Consider the following 18,977-nt stretch of genomic DNA (forward strand, 5'->3'; position numbering starts at 1 on the left):
GCGTGCTCGGGCAGTTCTGCTGGTCTTAGCTAGGCTCACTCCTGTCTCTGTGGTCAGCGGCCAGTCAGCGAGCAGATCCACATGCCTGAGCCTTCTGATCTCTTCATCAGAGCTCTGCCGTGGCAAGTCCAGCATCTCCATCTCATTTACTGTGAGCTGTCGTGATGGCCAGGCTCCCGAGAGCCACTCCTGCAGCCTATTCGACCAGCCCCAAAGCGTTCTTTCAGGACAATAAATCCGGAGTCATGAGAACATTGCTCTTGCAACTAGTTCTCTCCTACGCAGTCTCCTGCCTCATGCTCAGGTCCATCGCCCTCAAGATCCACTCCCACACTTGTTTTTCTGTTCCTACCAGGACACATTTGCCATGTCATGTAATTAACTCAGGGAGAAAGCCATTTCCTCCCAGAGAATGAGGCTATATTCCTTGCTAGGGCTATGCTGAGACCTGGCCCTAGTTCTTGGGCTAGGGCAATGCATGGAGTAGAGTGATCTTTTTTTTAAATTATTTTTTATTTACTAATTTTAAGTATTTATTGTTGAGAGTATTATCTATGTCCACCTTCTTCTCCCATTCCCACCAGCCATGTACTAGCGTTCCCTTCTCTCCACATCCTCGCCAGCACTTGTTGTTTGTAGATTTGTTGATGCAGGCCATTCTGACAGGTGTGAGATGATAACCTCATTGCTGTTCTAATTTGCATCCTTCTTATGATCAGTGACTTTGAGCATTTTTTCATATGTCTCTTGGCCATCTGTCCGTCCGCTTTGGAGAAGTGTCTATTTAGGTCCTTTGCCCGTTTTTTAATTGGATTGTTTATCTTCCTTCTGTTAAGTTGAATGAATTCCTTATATACTTTGGATATTAAACCTTCATCAGATGTCTCATTGCCAAATATGTTCTCCCATACAGTGGGCTCCCTTTTCATGAGGAGGGTGATCTTGATGAGGAGAAGCATTTTCACGTGACACGCATGTCACAGATCGAGTCTGCTCTCCACCCTGAGGTCACTGTCATGGCCCCGATGCCTTGAGGTTTCCTTTAGCCTCTCCCGTGAGGATCAGAAAGTGGGCTTTGAACCGCACTGCCTACCACCCGGCGTAGATGAGGGTATTTTAAAGCCAAGCCTTGGACGGACGTCTTCTCGTTCTGGTTTCCCCCTCAGGGTATCAGGAGTGCAATCTGGGAGAACAGAGAGAACCCATCAAAGGTCTGCGTCTCTCAGGGGCCATCCAGGCCACTGGTTTGTCTACTGATGAGGACATCAGGGTCCTAGGAGGTGAGGTCAAAGCACAATCCTCAGGGCATGAGATAGGTAACAATTGCTTTGGGAGTCTCCAGTACATGGCTGGTCCAGTTAGTAGTGGGAATGGGACAAATTGTGAAGCTGAAGGTCTGTATCCAGCAGGCACTTCATACCTGCTTGTGCCTATCCCACCTCTCTCAGGAAGTGACTACCCTGGGAAACCTCCCGTGTGTTAGATGGATGCTTCCCACAGCCGCTATTGATATTTTTAAATTCCTGCCCCACCCTCTCTGAGGGCGGGGGGGGGGGGGCAGAAGGATGCATTTTCAGCAGGTGCGCCAGATAATTCCGATTCCACCAGCCCCCGTCCCAAACGTTTGGGAAGCCCCATTCTGGGCCCTCTGCCGTGACCCACCTGCTGTGTCTCAGCATGGCCTTGTGACAAAAAGAGTGCAGCAGTGAGAACCCAGAATGCTGAGGGCAGGTCCCAGCAGAGCCTCCTCATATTTACCCGGGAGGCCCTGGGTCTAGATCAGAACTGCTGGCTTTACCGGTGACACAACTCCAGCCAGTAGAAATGGTGCGTTGGGCTCACATTGTGGGTGTGGGTGTGTGTTTTTTTTTTTTTAAACAATTGAGGCCACATTTAATATTGTATACCTCTGGTGTGGCCTACCAACATTGTCACAAAACAGAAGTTTCCTGAGGTGGAGAAGTCACTGCCCCTTTAGACAGAGCATGTGTGGCCCAGTTTCCCACAGTCCCCACCACTCCCTATTGCTCTCCTGAGGCATTCATTGCTTGTTGGCTGCCTTCCCAACCCCTGAAGTTGAGGTCTGAGTTGAGGTCTCTGGCTTACCTGATTCCAAATCTACTCCTATTCTTCTGTGAGCCCAAAGCCTAACAAATTATTTTTTCCCCAGATCAAGGCCCACTCTTCAGCTGTTTATGTAAATCAGAACAGGAAAGTCTTGCTTGGCCAAGTCCTTCCTTGAATCTTGGCCTCATGCTATGCTTCACCAATCCTGTGACCGGTGTCTGCCTGCTCAACATTTGTCTGCTAACAGGAGGCTCTTTCTTGTCTCTGACGGAAGCTCTCTGAGGCCAGCAGCAGCCGTGGATGTCCAGGGAGTGCAGGCGGGCCAGCCAGATGAGTGGAGAGTGGGTGCACCCCGGCCGGACCCTGATCTGGGCTGTTTGGGTCCTTGCAGTTGCCGCCGAGGGTGAGACACCCAGTGGGAGAGAAGGGCTCTCAGAAGATGAGGTAGGAGGGGGGTTTCCCTATCTTGGAGGATTGTCCACTGGTGGAAATGCAATCACTGCTCAGGGGCCTCTGAGGGCCCACGGCGGGCTGTGTAGTCACCTCAGGGCACCTGACCCATGTCCTGGTGCTGTTGAAAGCCCCAGAGCCCGGGTCTCTTTCTGGGCCACACGGTAGAGCACAGAAGACCCCCGGTCCCGCCCTTGAGTTTCTCACACCCTGTGGGGGGCTTGGAGAGCCCTCTGTCCTGGGATAGAGCCTGTGCTTTTGTGGTGCTGGCTGCCCAGGCAGGAGCTTCACTATTTTTTTAAAAAATATATATTTTATTGATTTTTTACAGAGAGGAAGGGAGAGGGATAGAGTTAGAAACATCGATGAGAGAGAAACATCAGCCAGCTGCCTCCTGCACACCTCCTACTGGGGATGTGCCCATAACCAAGGTACATGCCCTTGACCGGAATCGAACCTGGGACCTTTCAGTCCACAGGCCGACGCTCTATCCACTGAGCCAAACCGGCCAGGGCGGGAGCTTCACTATTGAAATGACCTTAGCTGAGGTAGCACCAGCACACCTGGGTCCCACTGACTCCGTAGCCGGGCTGCTAACCTCCGAAGGCTCCACATTCTAGGTGGCAGCCGAGAAGCCCACGCTCTCAGTCTCAGAAGTCTCCCCCTCAGACCCCTGGAGGCAGACGGGCTGACTGCAGTTGGCATCTGCGTGAGGATTTTCTATTTTCCTTGCTGAATATTTACTTTATTCAAAGGATACACCTAACTCAGCAAAACCACCACTCCGTAGATGTGCTTGCTTAAGAATCCTCTAGGTAAATGTGAAAAGTTAATTGAGATTTGGTTTTAAGAAAAACAAAATGTCAGTCGTCCTGTAGGTAGGTGATGCACAGACCGTCGTGCTGGTGGGTTATGACAATGACGGAAACTCTGGGCCTGGTGATTCTGTGCAGTCCTAGGCTCCACGGGCCTGGTGTGTATCATCAGTTCCATAGGAAGGGAGGCTTCTGGGCCCGGAAGGGAGAAGGGTTTCCATGGTAACCGGGGGACCTGTGGCTTGGTGCTGTGATCCCAGAAGAGACTAAGTTTGTGCTCTGATACAGGTGACTTTTAAGGCAAATTTGAAGGAGGCAGTGGACATGGGTTCCTGGAGAAGGAATCCAGATACTTCCTGTTGCATCGCTTCTGGGCCCAGAAAGAGCGCCCCCACCTGGGGGAGCTCTGAGTTTGGCTTATTCCTGGCCTCTTCCCAGCCAGCTCCTGATTCCTCCCCATGTGTGTTCCCTTAGGGCCAGCTGGAGATGCACCCGCCAGGAACACCAGGCTGGGCTGGGTCCGGGGAAAGCGAGCCACTGTGCTGGGAAGCACCATGCCTGTGAATGTGTTCCTCGGGGTCCCCTATGCTGCACCCCCGCTAGGACCCCTGCGATTTACAAACCCAAAGCCTGCGTCGCCCTGGAATGGCATCCGAAACGCCACATCCTACCCTAATTTGTAAGACCGGGCTTGATCCCATGGGTGGCCTGTGACCTGGAAGTGGGGGCAGGGCATTGAGGGGGAATAAAGGTCATGCAGCCCAATGGTCGGTGGGGGAGCATCGGGGAGGAGGAGGACAGGGCTACAGAAGTGGCTTCCGTGATCACATGGCACCGTTCAGAACATGCAGATCCCCTGAGCTCCCGTCCAAACTTCCTGAATTGGAATCTTCAGACCTAGAAAACTGGATTGTCGGAAAGCTCTCTGAGGATTCTGAGTTCCATCAGGTTGGGGAGCCACTGTGATGGGCTTACTGATTGGAAGGGACGGTCCGCCAGGCCTGGTCTCCTTGGTCGGACTGGATAAGGGCTGTAGAGTGAAGAATCACACTACAGGGATGTTAGTTCTAGCAGTCAGTACTGTGCCCAGTACAGCGCCTGGCCCCCCGGGGAAAATCCGTAACAACCTGTGGAATGACGGCACGGGTGTGTCTCTGCGACACAGAGGGACTGGGAGGTAAGGAGCTCCCAGTCACTGCAAGTTTCCAAGCTTAGGTAGGCAACCAGTTTCCTGGGGAACCGAGGAGGGGCCTCACGCATCAGGTGGGAGCTGAGGCTTGGAACTCCCCAAGAATCTTCTGACTGTCAAATCTTGTCAAGTCCTCAGGCTGGTCATATTCCTGGCATTGCTTTCACAGGCCTGGCATTGCTTTCACAGGCCAAAGGCGTACCCTGGTGCCAAGAAGCTCCCTAAGCCACAGAAGACCTCTCGTGGCCCAGGGACTGAGGACACTAAGTGAACACTCATCTGTTCATTCATTCATTCATTCATTCATTTATTCATTCATTCATTCAGCTCATATCAATAGCTAGATTCCATTAGGCCCTCGATGACACCACCATGGGTTAGACATAGCTGCCCTCAGGAACCTGCAGACGGGTAGCAGTGGTGGAGACATAAACAGTAATGACAATTAAAATATAGAGTGACAAGGGCCACCACGGGATCGGAGAAGGAGCTGAGGAAGCACAGAGAACCACTTAGCCTAGCTCTGAGGGGAGGTCAGAGATGACTTTCCTGGGAGCCTGAAGCCTCGATTTCTGATAAACAACTTACAAAGGGGCAAAAGGGCATACAAACTTGTCCGGGGGTAGATTTGCAGCAAATCTGTATGCTGTTCTACCAAGAAATTAAAGTGATTGAGCACTTTGTAGAAATATTCACATACACAATGTCATTCGATCTTACTGTGTGGCAGGTGTGGGGATGTGGGCTCTGAGGTACTTAGGTGACTAATACAGAGCCCTAGGCTTCTAGCTGCTCAGTTGAGCTGGGACTATGATTACACTCATATACAAGTCTAGGAGAAGTTCTAGGAAAAATAAAGGAAAATGTGTAGGTGTTTCCGAAGATACCTATGGTCTATCTGGAGAAACCTCCGAAGGCTTCTTGGAGGAGGTAGCATGTAGACGGAATCTGAAAGGAAGGGAAGAACATGAGAAACAGAGGAAGACAGCAGTCTAGCCAGAGGGACCAGCTTGAGCAAAGGCCTGGGTGCAGGAGTCTCTCTGCCACCCTGCCTCAGTTGCTTCCTCGTAGAGAGGCCTGGAAACTTCCTTTTGTTCCTCTGGGGTCAGAAGAGGGGGCTGGCAGAGCCAAGCTCTTGATTAGCAACCCAGTGTCCTGACCTCTGCAGTTGGGGGAATTGTTGAGCCAGCGGGGTCTTTATGCGTGTGTCTGGATTATGATGGTGAGTGCTGGGGGCTAATGGTACAATTAGTATACACCATGTGCTTTCCCTCCTGAGAACCAGATCAGAGAGAACCATGGTTTGTTCATGTGTGCCCCTGGGTGGAGGGGGCATGATTAACTGTGTACCGAAAGCCCCCATAGGCATCTTCTGCTCAGGCCCAGGCGACAGGAATGGGCCCCTCCCCAGGCAAGTTTGCTGACAGCAACTCCGGGGGTTTCTCCTCCTCTTTCCAAGGTGCTTCCAGAACTCAGAGTGGCTGCTCTCAGATCAACACATCCTTCGGGTGCATTACCCCAAATTCAGAGTGTCGGAAGACTGCCTGTACCTTAACATCTATGCGCCAGCCCGTGCGGACACCGGCTCCAAGTTCCCGGTAAGGCTGTCTGCCGTGCTGGGGGCAGGTCCTGGGGCTGGGACCCTGGCCGAGTGGCTGGTGGTCTGGAATCAGCCCCAGCCTCCTACTGTTTTAAATGGAATCATTGACATGTCAATAACTTCCTTAAAAAGTCATTTGAATGACGTATTCACTTTACCTTTTCGCTTCTTTGTTGGCAGTGACTTGACCTTTGATTTTTAGGTTGTTTTGTGTTTCCCCCTCTGTTGAGTATTTAACAGTCGGTAAACATTTAGAGAAGGCACTGCTTAAAAGGACTCTGATTATTTTTGTGTTTGTTTGCTTGAAAAATCCTTCTGTTAAAGAAAATAACTGCCTTCTCCAATTTTTCTGTTTGCAATGAAGTCAATCAGGTAATAACTCGAAGCATCTCATTTAAGATTGTGAAAGATCCCTGTATAAGTGAGTAAAAAGGTGCAGTCTAATTTGTAACCATACCCTCCCATCCTCTTTTCTCCCCCATGCCAGTACAATGGGAGACTCGCTCTGTTGCATTATAACAACAACCTCTATTGATTGCTGATGTGTGCTAGGCACAGTACATTATCTTATAGAACCCCCCATAGTAACCCAAAGGGTCGGGATTATTGAACCCATTCTACAGATGATGAAGGTGAGGCACAGGGAGAGAGAGTGTAAGCGCCTTGCTCCATGCTCTACCCCAGTAAGTGGCAGATTCTCGTGTCAAAGCTAATGCTTTGTCCAGTTCTCCTCTTTCCTCAGTGGCTTCCTTCTCTCTTCCTGCCCCAAGGATGGCAGTCCCTAATATGACCTTTAAAATGGAGAATGGAAGGCATTTATTATTAAGTATAAATAGTGATAATAGCATTTGAATAATGATTTATGTTCCTCAGTCCCAGTTTTTCTAATCAATATAGTAAAGTTTCCACACTTCCCTTTTTTTCCTGTCTTCTCTTCTCTTTGTAGGTAGACAAAAGCCTTAGATTAAAAAGCTTAAGCTGCTTTTGCTTTCATACATGGCTTACAATGATTTCTATCTTCCTGCGGGTCACAAATTCAATATTTAGTTAATACTTTCTGAGCACTTGAAATGTGCCAACATTGTTCTAGGAACCTCAGAAGGAGAATCTTGTTTAAACCTCATAATAGCCTCATAACTAAAATACTTGGATTCTTCACATCTTACAGATGAGAAAAAAGAGGCTCAGAGAGGCTAAGTAATCTGTCCAAGGTCACACAGCTAGTCAGTGGCAGAGCTCAGACTTAAACTCGGGCACTCAGATGCTGGAGCCCACATGTTTAACCCTGAGCTTTATTTTTTTTTTTAAATATATTTTATTGATATTTTACAGAGAGGAAGGGAGAGGGACAGAGAGCTAGAAACATCGATGAGAGAGAAACATCGATCAGCTGCCTCCTGCACACCTCCCACTGGGGATGTGCCCGCAACCAAGGTACATGCCCTTGACCAGAATCGAACCCGGGACCCTTCAGTCCGCAGGCCGACGCTCTATCCACTGAGCCAAACCGGTTTTGGCAACCCTGAGCTTTTTACAAAACCTCTGATGCTCTTTAGAAAGGAAAACATGACATTTGCCTTTTCGTAAAGAAAGAAGGACCCAGCATTCACAGGGAGGGGATGGGGATGCGCCACAGGCTGACCAGAAAGTTCCTCTCTCCTCCTCAGGTCATGGTGTGGCTTCCAGGAGGTGCCTTCCAGACTGGCTCAGCCTCCATCTTCGACGGGTCAGCCCTCGCTGCCTACGAGGATATGCTGGTTGTGACTACCCAGTACCGGCTAGGAATGTTTGGCTTCTTCAAGTGAGTGCCCCCCAAATGATTGACACCCCTGATCCCCAAGGGACAGCTGTGCAGCAGCCATAGGGGATTCAGTGCCCAGCATCCTAAGGAGGAGCCTTCAAGGACATTGAACAAATTTGGCCCAAATTATTAGGTAATTTTAGCACCTCTGACGGATAACCCCCCACGTATTAGTGGCTTAGAGCAATAAACATCTTTTTCTGACTTCAGTAAAATCTGATTGAGGGTTCCTGACTGACAGACATCCTTCCAAATGGTCAATCAGGGGCCCAGGCTCCTTCCACCTGTGGCTCTGCCTTTGGCCAGCAGGTGGAGAAAGTGACTGGAGGATCATGTGAGGGCCCGCTTTCAGGGGCAGCCTGGAGGTGGCGATCATCACTTCTGTTTCCACACCATGGGCAGAACTCAGTCACATGGCCATGCCCAATACAAGGGAGGCGGGGCAACGTAGCCCTGGAAGTCAAGGACACAGAGTGTGTGAGCCATTAGTTGTCTCTGCCATAGGGCCCCATCTCAAGGCTCCTCAAATGCTCACCTGAGAATAGTCACTCCACTGCATTGTCTCCCCACCCCATTAATTGTCCACCCATCCTGGGAAGTAGGCTCTCTGCATGGTCTGCAGCATGAGGCCATGGCCAGACCATGACTCTGGGGTCAGACTCATTGGGTTTGAATCCCAAATCTGCAGCATTTTAGGTCCTGGGCAAGGGATTTGCTCTCTCTGTGTCCTGATTCCCTGACTGTGAGAAGGAGCCAGTGTATCCAGCAGGATCCTTAGGGCTTGATTGCAGATTTCAGTGGAGGGAATTGGTGTGAGCCAGGCCTCAGAAAATGCAGCCACTGCCCAAACCACCTCCCAGCACAGGGGGCCTCGAGTGGTGTATTAAACATAAACATACTGGTCTCTTGGAATGCCACCCTCAGCCCCTGCTCCTTGCCTGCTCTTGATATCCCACCCTCAGCCACGGCTCCTCGCACACACAGAGGTCAGCCTTTTAGCAGGAGGGCGGAGAAGGTAGGGATAAAGCCCAGAGGGGCAGGCAGAGAAAGACCAGCACCACCTACCTCACAGGTTTGGAGGATTACGGTAGCATCAGCCGTAAAGCCTTTAGGACAGTGCTGCCGCTACTGTTATTATCGTCATGATTCACTTAGTCATTCATTGGAACCTCTGTGCCCAGGGAGGTCTCGCTCCTGGTGCAGACCAGCTCTCAGGAGCAGGACTCTTCTGGAATCCATGGATTCAGGGGATCCTATGAATACCCTGAAATTGCACTTAGGACATTGTGCATTTTTCTGGGGTGCATAACTTGCCTCAGATTCTCAAACCAAAATCCCAGCAGAGGGAGAGAGCCAAGCCTGGTGTTCCTCACTTCCCTGGAGGGAGTGGTGATGCCCTGACGCCTGCCCACAGCCTCGGCCGCCAGCTCCCTTCGTGGCCCACTGAGGATTCTCATTCCGCCTCTTGCCCCTAGCACAGGGGACAAGCACGCGCCGGGGAACTGGGCCTTCATGGACCAGCTGGCTGCCCTGACCTGGGTCCAGGAGAACATCGAGTTCTTTGGTGGGGACCCACGCTCTGTGACCATCTTCGGCGAGTCGGCGGGAGCCATCAGCGTGTCCAGCCTTGTGAGTTCTCTTCGGTGGGGGAGGTTACAAAAATGAGGATGATGAGAGCGGCTCTGAGAGAGCGCGGCTTAGTGTGGTCTTGGTTAGCTTCCCCCACGGCATACCGTGACCAGGGCCCAGAGGTGCGGGAGGGGATGGTGCCGACCATCTGCCTCATCTTCAGATACTTGCAAAATAGGTCTCGGATTCAGGGGAGGCTGTATGCGCACGTGAATATGTGGACAGAAGGCTGTAACATCGATTTTGATGAGTATGTGAACCTCGTATTAGATGATGCAGAGGAGACTCATTCTAAAACAAAGTCAAGAAAACAGCTAGGTCGGATCATGCTAAAAGGAGGGGATATCATGCTGCTCACACGTGTCTCCACCTAGAAATGCCTTAATGAGATATTACTGAGAGGCAACACCGTTTGTGTTTTGTAGGCGTCCTTTGTTGGGAGAATATTCTTACCCATTTATTCATATTGGCTTACATTCCCCTTATGGGACTACCACACGACAGTAAATGGTGTTGAGTTGTTTTTGTTAAAAAAAAAAAAAAAAAAAAGAGGATGATGAACCACGTACATCTGATTGGTGCTTCATGTTGAACAAATACTTTCATACACACGGTCTCCCTGGAGCCTCACACCGTGAGTCAGGGGCTCCGTCTCGTTTTAAGGACGAGAGCTGTCGTCTGAGAGTTTACATGAATCATCCAAGATCTCCTAGTGAGTGGTAATTCGAGGAAAACTCATTTATATGCGTACAGTTGAAGGCCTAGCATCCAGTTATCAGGACTGGTCATCAGTGAATAGAGGAGCTCAGCTAAAAGCATCAAATAGCAAAGGATGCATGTAAACATTTTCACTTAAAACGTAAAAGGTACCTTCCTTCGCCAGTAGTTTGATGCAGGGTCTTACTTTCCAGAGTCAGTCTGCTGACTGGAGGCCCAGCAAGGTTCTCCTGCATAACGCACCCCCCCGCCACACACAGGATCCGTTGCCCTTAAATTGGGGGTTCAGTATCCTTACGGTGCGCACCCACTTAAAGATGCTGCAAAGAAATATGTGGATGCAGCCCACTTAGGGAGCTTTCTATCCCCTCACGTGATTTACTCTTATCTTGTTCTCCCTTAATTTGGTAGCCATATTATTTAGCTACCTACCTCTATCAAGTTACCGCCCCCCCCCAAAAAAAAACCCACATCATTTTGTTTTCTTTTTACACACACATCCATTGGTTCCCATGATAGTTCACTGGTTATGTAATGACAATGGCAAGTGTAACTGGCAAAGCAGATCTGGAAGCAGACACACCTGGCTCTTGGCAAGAAATGGATGGGAAGAGAGATGTGCAGAGGGGCCGGAATACGGCTCCGGGCTCTGTGTTCGGAGGGGTCAGTACTTCCCGGGCATCCAGTAACATATTAACCACAGAAGTAAGTCACAGGGAGATGGGTTAAGCTCCTGCTATATAACATTTGACAACATACAAGGTATTCTTTACCTTCCATATAAACCTATAAGGTGGATTATACCAACTTTACGTAAGTGATAGCAGCCACTATTCATGAGTGCTTATTACTTAACCGAGCGCTGTGCGAAGCCTTCTGTATTCGCACTTCTTCTACTCCTCAGGACAAGTTTGTGACGTGGGCTCAGTTTTTTGTTTTTGTTTTTGAATATACTTTTTGTTGATTTTAGAGAGGAAGGGAGAGGGAGAGAGGGATAGAAACATCAATGATGAGAGAGAATTGATTGGCTGCCTCGTGCATGCCCCCTCCTGGGGATCAAGCCCACAAGCCCTTGACCGGAATCGAACTTGAGACCATTCAGTCCGCAGGCCGATGTTCTATCCACTGAGCCAAACCAGTTAGGGCAAGTGGGCTCAGTTTTTACTGCAGTTTTATAATAGAGTAAATAGATGCTTAGAAATATTCAACAACTTGCCTGAGGTTGCCCCATCGGGAAGTAAAGGGGCTAGCACCCCCACACCAGAATGCTCACCCTCAAAGTTCACAAGGAACATGGGGCTCAGAGAGGTTATTTAACTTGCCCAAACCTTCCCAACTAGTCCTCGAACCCCCAAACCAGGACTTCTCCTTCTCTGAGGTTAGCTCTCTAAAGCAGGCTTCCTGGGAAGTTTTCCTTACAGAAGAGGTGGGTGGTGTGTGATGGGCGGGAAGCCCCCGGATAACTTTTGCGGGGTCTCCTGTGTTCTCTCTCCAGATTCTGTCCCCGCTGGCCCATGACTTATTCCACAGAGCCATCATGGAGAGCGGGGTGGCCATCCTCCCCTACCTGAAGGCCCCGGAGGAAAAGAGGAATGAGGATGTAGGTATATGTGAACACCTCTCCGGCTTCCTCTCCTTGGTCGGGTGTTAGCAGACCATGTGCTTGGCCTTACTGACCATGACCGGAGAATCTGACACGGACTTGAGGCGAAACATGTTGCTCCATGGAAGGCCTGGTTCCGTAGGAAATGGGTCCAGGTGCACAGTGCAATGCTGCTGATGTGCATGTGTGCATGTGTGCGTGTGCGTGTGTGTGTGTGTGTGTGTGTGTGTGTGTGTGTGTGACAGTTCTCACATTGTATCCATCAATCTTTGCTTGTGATATATATCTTAGTCCCCTGTACCTACTCTATTCCACCTAGAGGACTCTGATAAGATCCTGATGCTCTTGCCAGCTCAGTAGGAAATAACACTGTGACTTATTAATATTGTCTGGCAGGAGATTGGGAGCGGGGGGAGAGGCGTATGTCCCAGATGTTCGTCATCTGTCATCTCATCTTTGCACTCTGCCAGACAGTAAGGACCTGGAGACCAAAGCCCCTGTCTCTTCCACGTCCCAGCATAATGTCTGGTGTACGTTAGGTGACTCTAAACATTTGCTCGAGGAATGAGTTCACGAATGAGCTGATTCATTGAATGATTCATTAATTAAACTATGGGCTACAGAGCCATCTCCTGAGTATTATTCATGTTAGCGGAGCATTTTCTTAAACACCTTATAGAAGATAACAGCACACGCCAAGAGCAAAAACAGAGTCATAATATTGCAAAAAATACAGTCACTGCAGACGGAAAATTGATTCTGGTGACGTGATATACCCCAGGCTAGTTTCAGTGTGTGTGGTGTGTATATATTCACCCACCACACACACAGGGAGTGCCCATTGCTTCCCCGCTCTGTGTTGGGACCTGTGGGTTTATAAGTAGAGAAGGCATATACTATGAGCATTTTGTGATAAGGATTTCAAGCCCGCAACCCATGGGTATGTTTGGAGGTGGTCCTCAAACGTTTACGAGGGCTTTCATTGGATTCTCAGAGCATCTGTGATCCCACAAGACTAAGGACCACTACTTTCAAGAGATGCATTCTACACATGTGGAAAGTTCAGTGACAGGGCAAGAAGGTGTTTAGCAAAGGGCTGGGTAGAGAAGGTGGGAGCCTTGGGGTGATGGGAGATCAGAGGAGGAGGGGATTTGTAGGGACTGCAGTGTCTGAAAGGACATCCGAGAGAAGGTGGGACTTGGGTCTTAAAGAGTGAGACAGAAAAAAAGGACGTCAGGGCATTCCAGCCTGGGGGTGAGGGTGAGGCTGGAGCAGAGCGGACCAGCAGAGACTCTGAGCTGGACTCAGGCCTCAACAGACCATGCAAAGCTGCTCCTCTCCCTTGGGGGCTCCTGACTCCACGTGGCACCCCAGAGTGGGGCTTCTGGGCTCTGTGGAGCCTACTGCCGATGGAGCCAACGTCAATGGTCTGTGACATCACAGGTCCCGCCATGACCAGGAATCCTGACTCTATTCCATGGCCACAGACTGACAGATCCCCACTCCCAGCTCCTGCACTTGCTAAAGATGACAAGGAGGGTCAAGCGAGGGCATAAGGATGACCCCGGGCCAGCCTGCCCTCACTGTGTCCATTCTATGACAGGGACATGAGAATGGGGAGGGCCAGCAGGCTGGACGTCGTATAGGAAGGACCAGCCTGGGGCTGGACAGAGGACTGTTTCCACGTTCCATTTTCCCAGAGGCTGTCCGTACTGTGCTCTAACCTGGTCCTTCTCTGCCAACAGTTGCAGATGATTGCAAATATCTGCGGCTGCAGAGCGGACGACTCCGAGGCCCTGCTGCGGTGCCTGAGGGCAAAGTCCTCCCAGGAGCTGCTGAGCATCAGCCAGGTGAAGGGTCTGGGGCAGGGCTGCTCTTTGAATGGAAGGGTGGACACACCTGACTGCTCTTATTGATTTTGACTTGGGACTTGGAAAGATATGGGGGCTGGGGGTTCATGGTAATGGCTGTAAAAATGTGGACTGTAGGTCATTTTAAAAATATATATACTTTTATTGATTTTGGAGAGGAAGAGAGAGAGAGAGAGAAATAGCAATGATGAGAGAGAATCATGGATCGGCTGCCTCCTGCACGCCATCTAGTGGGGGATCAAGCCCGGAAACCTGGGCATGTGCCCTGCCTGGGAATCGAACCGTGACCTCCCGGTTCCTAGGTCATTGCTCAACTACTGAGCCGGGCCAGCTGAGCCGCAGGGTAAAAGTTGGCTGGACTGTACTCCCAGAGCTTCCTTCAGTGGGAATTTTCATTTCTAACAAGTTCGCAGGTAACGCAGGTGCTGCTGGGAGGCAGGCTTAGAGAACCACTGGGCTAGGCTACTGTTTCTCTTAGGTGGATACTATGTTATCCCTTATTTGCAGATGAGGAAACTAAGGCACAGAGACGCTGACCCCTTGCCCAGGCAGCCGGATGTATGGGGATGGACCAAGACTGGCTTAATTTCCCTTTCCTACCACATTTGCCAGAGTGGGTTGGCTCAGGGAGGCCGGGGTATGGGGCCAGCAGATTTTGCCAACAGAGACAGCTTCCGACCTTTGTCATTTCAGGTAGCCAAGTCTTTCACGCGAATGGTGGATGGTTTTTTCTTTCCTGACGAGCCTCTAGAACTGCTGATTAAAAAAACATTCCGTTCGGTTCCTTCTATCATCGGGGTCAATAACCACGAGTGTGGCTTCCTGCTGCCCATGGTAAGAAGTCCAACTCTGCCTCCTGTCCCTCCCTCCACAGAGGGGCAGGGGTTTGCTCCCACAGCCGGCCACTCCCACGGATGACACACGTGTTGTGAGGGATGGAACCCATCCGCCGAGCACAGAGCGATCGTCCTTCCTCTCTCTGAAGGAAGGTGACTGGGGATTGGGGTCAGCCAGAGCAGGAGTCCACCCTGTTCCTCGTTAGGTTTACAGTGCAAGAAACAACTGTTGTATAAAACACTAAGAGACAGTGGGATCCGTCTGAGCTCTGTTCAAAACACCACAAATGCTCGTTTCAAATACTAGCAAGCACAGTTCCTGCTTCGAAGGTATTGAAATCCATGCCAGTTCGGAAAACTTGAGGCCTTTACACATTCATGTTCTGGCATTCGGATGTAGGTATTTCTCTCTTTCCGTGTCCAGCGTGGCTAGAGAGCGGGTCCAGTTCCTGAGGAGGGGCAGCTGGGGATTGAGAAATAAAAGAAAGAGACAAGACACAGAGATAGAAGGAAAAAGCTGGGACCGGGTGGGACCACCGTCCTCTTCTGATGGAGAGACAGGGACCCAGAGCCAATCCAGCGAGTTTATTTTATATCCCAAACACCGGGAAGTTTCACCAAAAGGTCAAGACAAAAGGAGATTATTTGCATTCTTGAGTAGGCCCTGAGCATTCCTGGTGCTAGGCTGGATTTAGATATCAAAACCACTTCCCCACACCACCGGCTGAAATGAAGGTCAAGCTGACAACACCCTTACCCTTTTGGCAAGGTGTGTTCCCAGGGCGTGGCTTGCCGATGCCACTGGGTTCAGCTGACAATAATTAAGGAATGCCCATGTGCCTTCCCAGGCACTGTCTACATTTGGATGTCCAAGAATGCTCTCTAAGCTGGTGCACTGGTGCAAGCTGCAAAATCATCGACTCCTTTCGTTCATCCCATAAGAATGAACTGAGCACGTACTGTATGCTCTGAGCTCTTATAAAACCCAAGCAGGCAACAGTGAGCAAGTCATATGGATTCAGGTTTCCGCACGCCTCCGTGACCTCCTGGTTCATAGGTCAATGCTCAACCCTGAGCCACACCGGCCGGGCACAGATGCCCTCTTCTGATGAGGACATCAGTCAAATTGGATTAGGGCCCAGCTAGCACCCTCATTTTAACTTCATCACCTCTTTTAAAACCCTGTCTTCACACATAGACACATGATGAGGTCCAGGGTTTAGGGCTTCAACATAGGAATGTGTGGGAGACACACACACACAGCCCGTAACATGGCCTTTCCACAGGGCAGCCACGGGGCCCCACAAGACGACAGGTGTAACAGCTGGCTGCCTTTTATCAAATGAGAGGAGAAACTGTCCTTCTACACATGGCCCCCGGGGGCTGGCAGGGTCACTGCTTTTCCCAGCCTTCCCTCTGGAAGGCGGGCGCCTGCACCCTCACAGAGACCAGCTTCCCTTCCGATGACCTGAGGTGCTCACAGGCGCCCCGCTTCTCTCCACAGAAGGAGTTCCCTGAGATCCTCGAGGGCTCCAACAAGTCCCTTGCCCTGCAGCTGCTGCACACCATCCTGGTAAGAAAGTTCTGGATTCCAAAACCCACCTGGGACCGGGGACTCATATTCGCTGCATGCCCGCCAGGGTTCTAGCAATACTGAGGGGCCATTCTTCAACCATTCGTTCATTCCCTGCCTGCACACAGACATCCCGGCAGGAGGATGGAGAGTCGGACCGGACCCCTTTCCTTCCTCCCTTTCATCTTTCCATAAGCATGTAGTCAGTGTGTGCTCTGTGCCAGGTTCGTTTCACCCACTTATTCATTGATCACGTGTTAAGTGAGAATCCACGTGCCCCGCGCTTCCCTAACATTGGGGTGCAATGATACGCAGGCATGTCTCTGCACTTGAGAAACCTGTAGGCTGTTGGGATGGACAGACCCGACGAGACACTTCCGTGCATCGCTGCACCAAATCAGGGCAGAGCGATGCCCAGGGCTCTATGGTATCTGTGTTGTCCGTGGTGCCCATAGGAGGGAGCAGTTGGCTCGCTCAGGGGAGGGATTTGGAGTTTGAGTTAGGTTTGTCTGGCGAATGGAGGAGCAGGGCTGAGAGGAGCGGGCGGAACCGAGAAAACCAGGGAGGGGCAGAGCAGGGTGAAGAGGTCAGGGAAGGGGTCGGCTGCAGCATATGGAAGGCATGTAAAGTTCCACCCCAGGGGCTGGGAACAGAAGAGCGACATGATTCAATGTCCATTTGAGAAAGGGCCCTGAGTCTGCAGCGTGGTCCCGGCTGGAGGCAGGGATGCCTCGGGTCCTGAGGCTTAGACAGGATGTTGGATGAGTCGTGGCTGCCTGGTGATGCCAGCTGGGACTAAAGTGTGAGCGAAGGCCCAGAGGCAGCGCTGGTACCGGGGGCAGGGCTGGCTTCAGGGCATGAGATCTGTGTGGTCCAAAGGGCCTTTTGCTCAGAAGGGTCCTACACGTGGTTGGATGTCCTGTTGTCACCATCTTGAAATTCTTGTAATTTTGGAACCATTTTTCACTTGTCATTAGGCATTTTCACTTGGCACTGGGTCCCACAAGTGGCATAGCCGGTTCTGCCCAGGGGTGGCTGTTTCTGAAACATTTCTGAGAGGTGTGTGTACCGTGATTAAGAGCGCGGGATTTTTAAAAAATATATTTTATTGATTTTTTACAGAGAAGAAGGGAGAGGGATAGAGAGTTAGAAACATGGATGAGAGAGAAACATCGATCAGCTGCCTCCTGCACACCTCCTCCTGGGGATGTGCCCGCAACCAAGGTACACGCCCTTGACTGGAACCGAACCTGGGACCCTTGAGTCCGCAGGCCGATGCTCTATCCACTGAGCCAAACCGGTTAGGGCAAGAGCATGGGATTTAGATGCAAATAGTCTTGTGAAAGAATCATGGTTCCACCAGTATGGGGCCAACCACTTTAGCGCTCTAAGCCTCAGTTCCCTCATCTGGGAAATGGGGCTGATTCTGATCATTTGCACCACAGGCTCGCTGTGTGGATTCCATGGGACAGTGCGTGTGGAGCGCTCAGAATCATGCCTGCACAGGCAGATGACCCCCGTGTGGGCTGTTGTCACTGACCTGGATCTCCTGTGACTGTGATCTTTTGCAGCTCATCCCCAGCCAGCATTTACACTTCGTGGCGGATGAGTATTTACATGAAGAGCAATCCATGTTTGAAATACGAAATAGTTTTCTGGACTTGCTTGGAGATGTGTTCTTTGTGGTCCCGGGGCTGATCACGGCTCGAAGTCACAGAGGTGAGTGCCCGGGCCACCCTCCTGCAGGGCCACAGCACAGCAAGGCTGGTGGCGGCAGGAATGCCTGTCCCTGCGGACCGGCCCCCTGCTCAGCCCTCTGTTCTCTCACTGAGGGAGACCTCTCAGGGGTGTCTGGGGTATAACCCTGAAGGCCACCTTGTGTAGTTGCCCTGCCTTTCAGAGTTCAGGAATGTTGATCAGTTCTTACTGTTTGTGTTCCTTCTGCTTCTTCAGGGCCGTGGAGAAAACTCCCACCTCCCCATGATTTTCTGGGGCCCAACTTCCAGGTTACTTTCTGTTTGGAAATGTCTTAGCTATAAGGAGGGCTGGAGCATTCAGAAAGAGAAGATTACATGTGAGGACACAGACCCACTCGTCCCTCCCTCTTTTCTTTCTTTCCTTCCCTCCTTCCCTCCCTCCCTCCTTCCTTCCCTCCTTCCTTCCTTCCCTCCTTCCCTCCTTCCTTCCCTCCCGCCTTCCTTCCCTCCCTCCTTCCTTCCCTCCTGCCTTCCTTCCCTCCCTCCTTCCTTCTCTCCCTCCTTCCTTCCTTCCTCTCCTCCTTCCCTCCTTCCCTCCTTCCTTCCCTCCCTCCCTCCTTCTTTCCCTCCTTCCCTTTTTCCCTCCTTCCCTCCTTCCTTCTTTTCTTCCTTCCATTCTCCTTTCCTTTCCTATAAGAGACTCACTTTAAAACTAAAGATGCAAATAGGTTGCTAGGGAAAGGATGGGAAAGATATTCTATGCAAGCAGTATGCAAAAGAGAGTGGGCACGGCCATCTTCATGTCAGACAAAAGAGGCTTTAGGATGAAATTATCACAGAGAATTGTTACAGACTAAAAGAGACAGAGAAGCGCATCATATAAAGATAGAAGAGTGAATTCATCCAGAAGATAGAACAATTACCCATCCACATGCTCCTTACCACAGAGCCCCAATATGTATAAAGCAATAGCTGACAGAATTGAAGGGAGAAAGTTTTGCATCAATAGTTGGAGACTTCAACCCCACTTTTAATAGTAACTGGATCAACTCTACAAAAAATAGGCAGCGAAATAGAAGATTTGGACAACAACAGGTCAGGGCACGTTCTTCGCAAGTGCACGTGGAGC

General features: G+C 50.6%; 1 protein-coding gene across 6 annotated transcripts in view; it reads left to right on the plus strand.

Moving 5' to 3' along the window:
- The window catches only part of CES5A (carboxylesterase 5A), a 168,217-nt gene that overhangs the window by 143,543 nt on the left and 5,697 nt on the right, over nucleotides 1-18,977 (plus strand). For 4 of the 6 annotated variants that reach the window (XM_080643732.1, XM_080643730.1, XM_080643734.1 and 1 more), the window contains 9 exons: nucleotides 3,807-4,011; nucleotides 5,981-6,119; nucleotides 7,789-7,922; nucleotides 9,398-9,551; nucleotides 11,764-11,868; nucleotides 13,617-13,721; nucleotides 14,436-14,576; nucleotides 16,083-16,151; nucleotides 17,723-17,870. In XM_080643732.1, the coding sequence (XP_080499858.1) occupies nucleotides 3,807-4,011; nucleotides 5,981-6,119; nucleotides 7,789-7,922; nucleotides 9,398-9,551; nucleotides 11,764-11,868; nucleotides 13,617-13,721; nucleotides 14,436-14,576; nucleotides 16,083-16,151; nucleotides 17,723-17,870 (1,200 nt within the window). The remainder of the gene's footprint in view (nucleotides 1-3,806; nucleotides 4,012-5,980; nucleotides 6,120-7,788; nucleotides 7,923-9,397; nucleotides 9,552-11,763; nucleotides 11,869-13,616; nucleotides 13,722-14,435; nucleotides 14,577-16,082; nucleotides 16,152-17,722; nucleotides 17,871-18,977) is intronic. The other 2 variants (XM_080643733.1, XM_080643735.1) reach the window with 2 other exon arrangements.

The sequence above is a fragment of the Plecotus auritus genome (genome assembly GCF_963455305.1).
Source record: "Plecotus auritus genome assembly, chromosome: 10".
Taxonomy (NCBI): Eukaryota; Metazoa; Chordata; class Mammalia; order Chiroptera; family Vespertilionidae; genus Plecotus; species Plecotus auritus.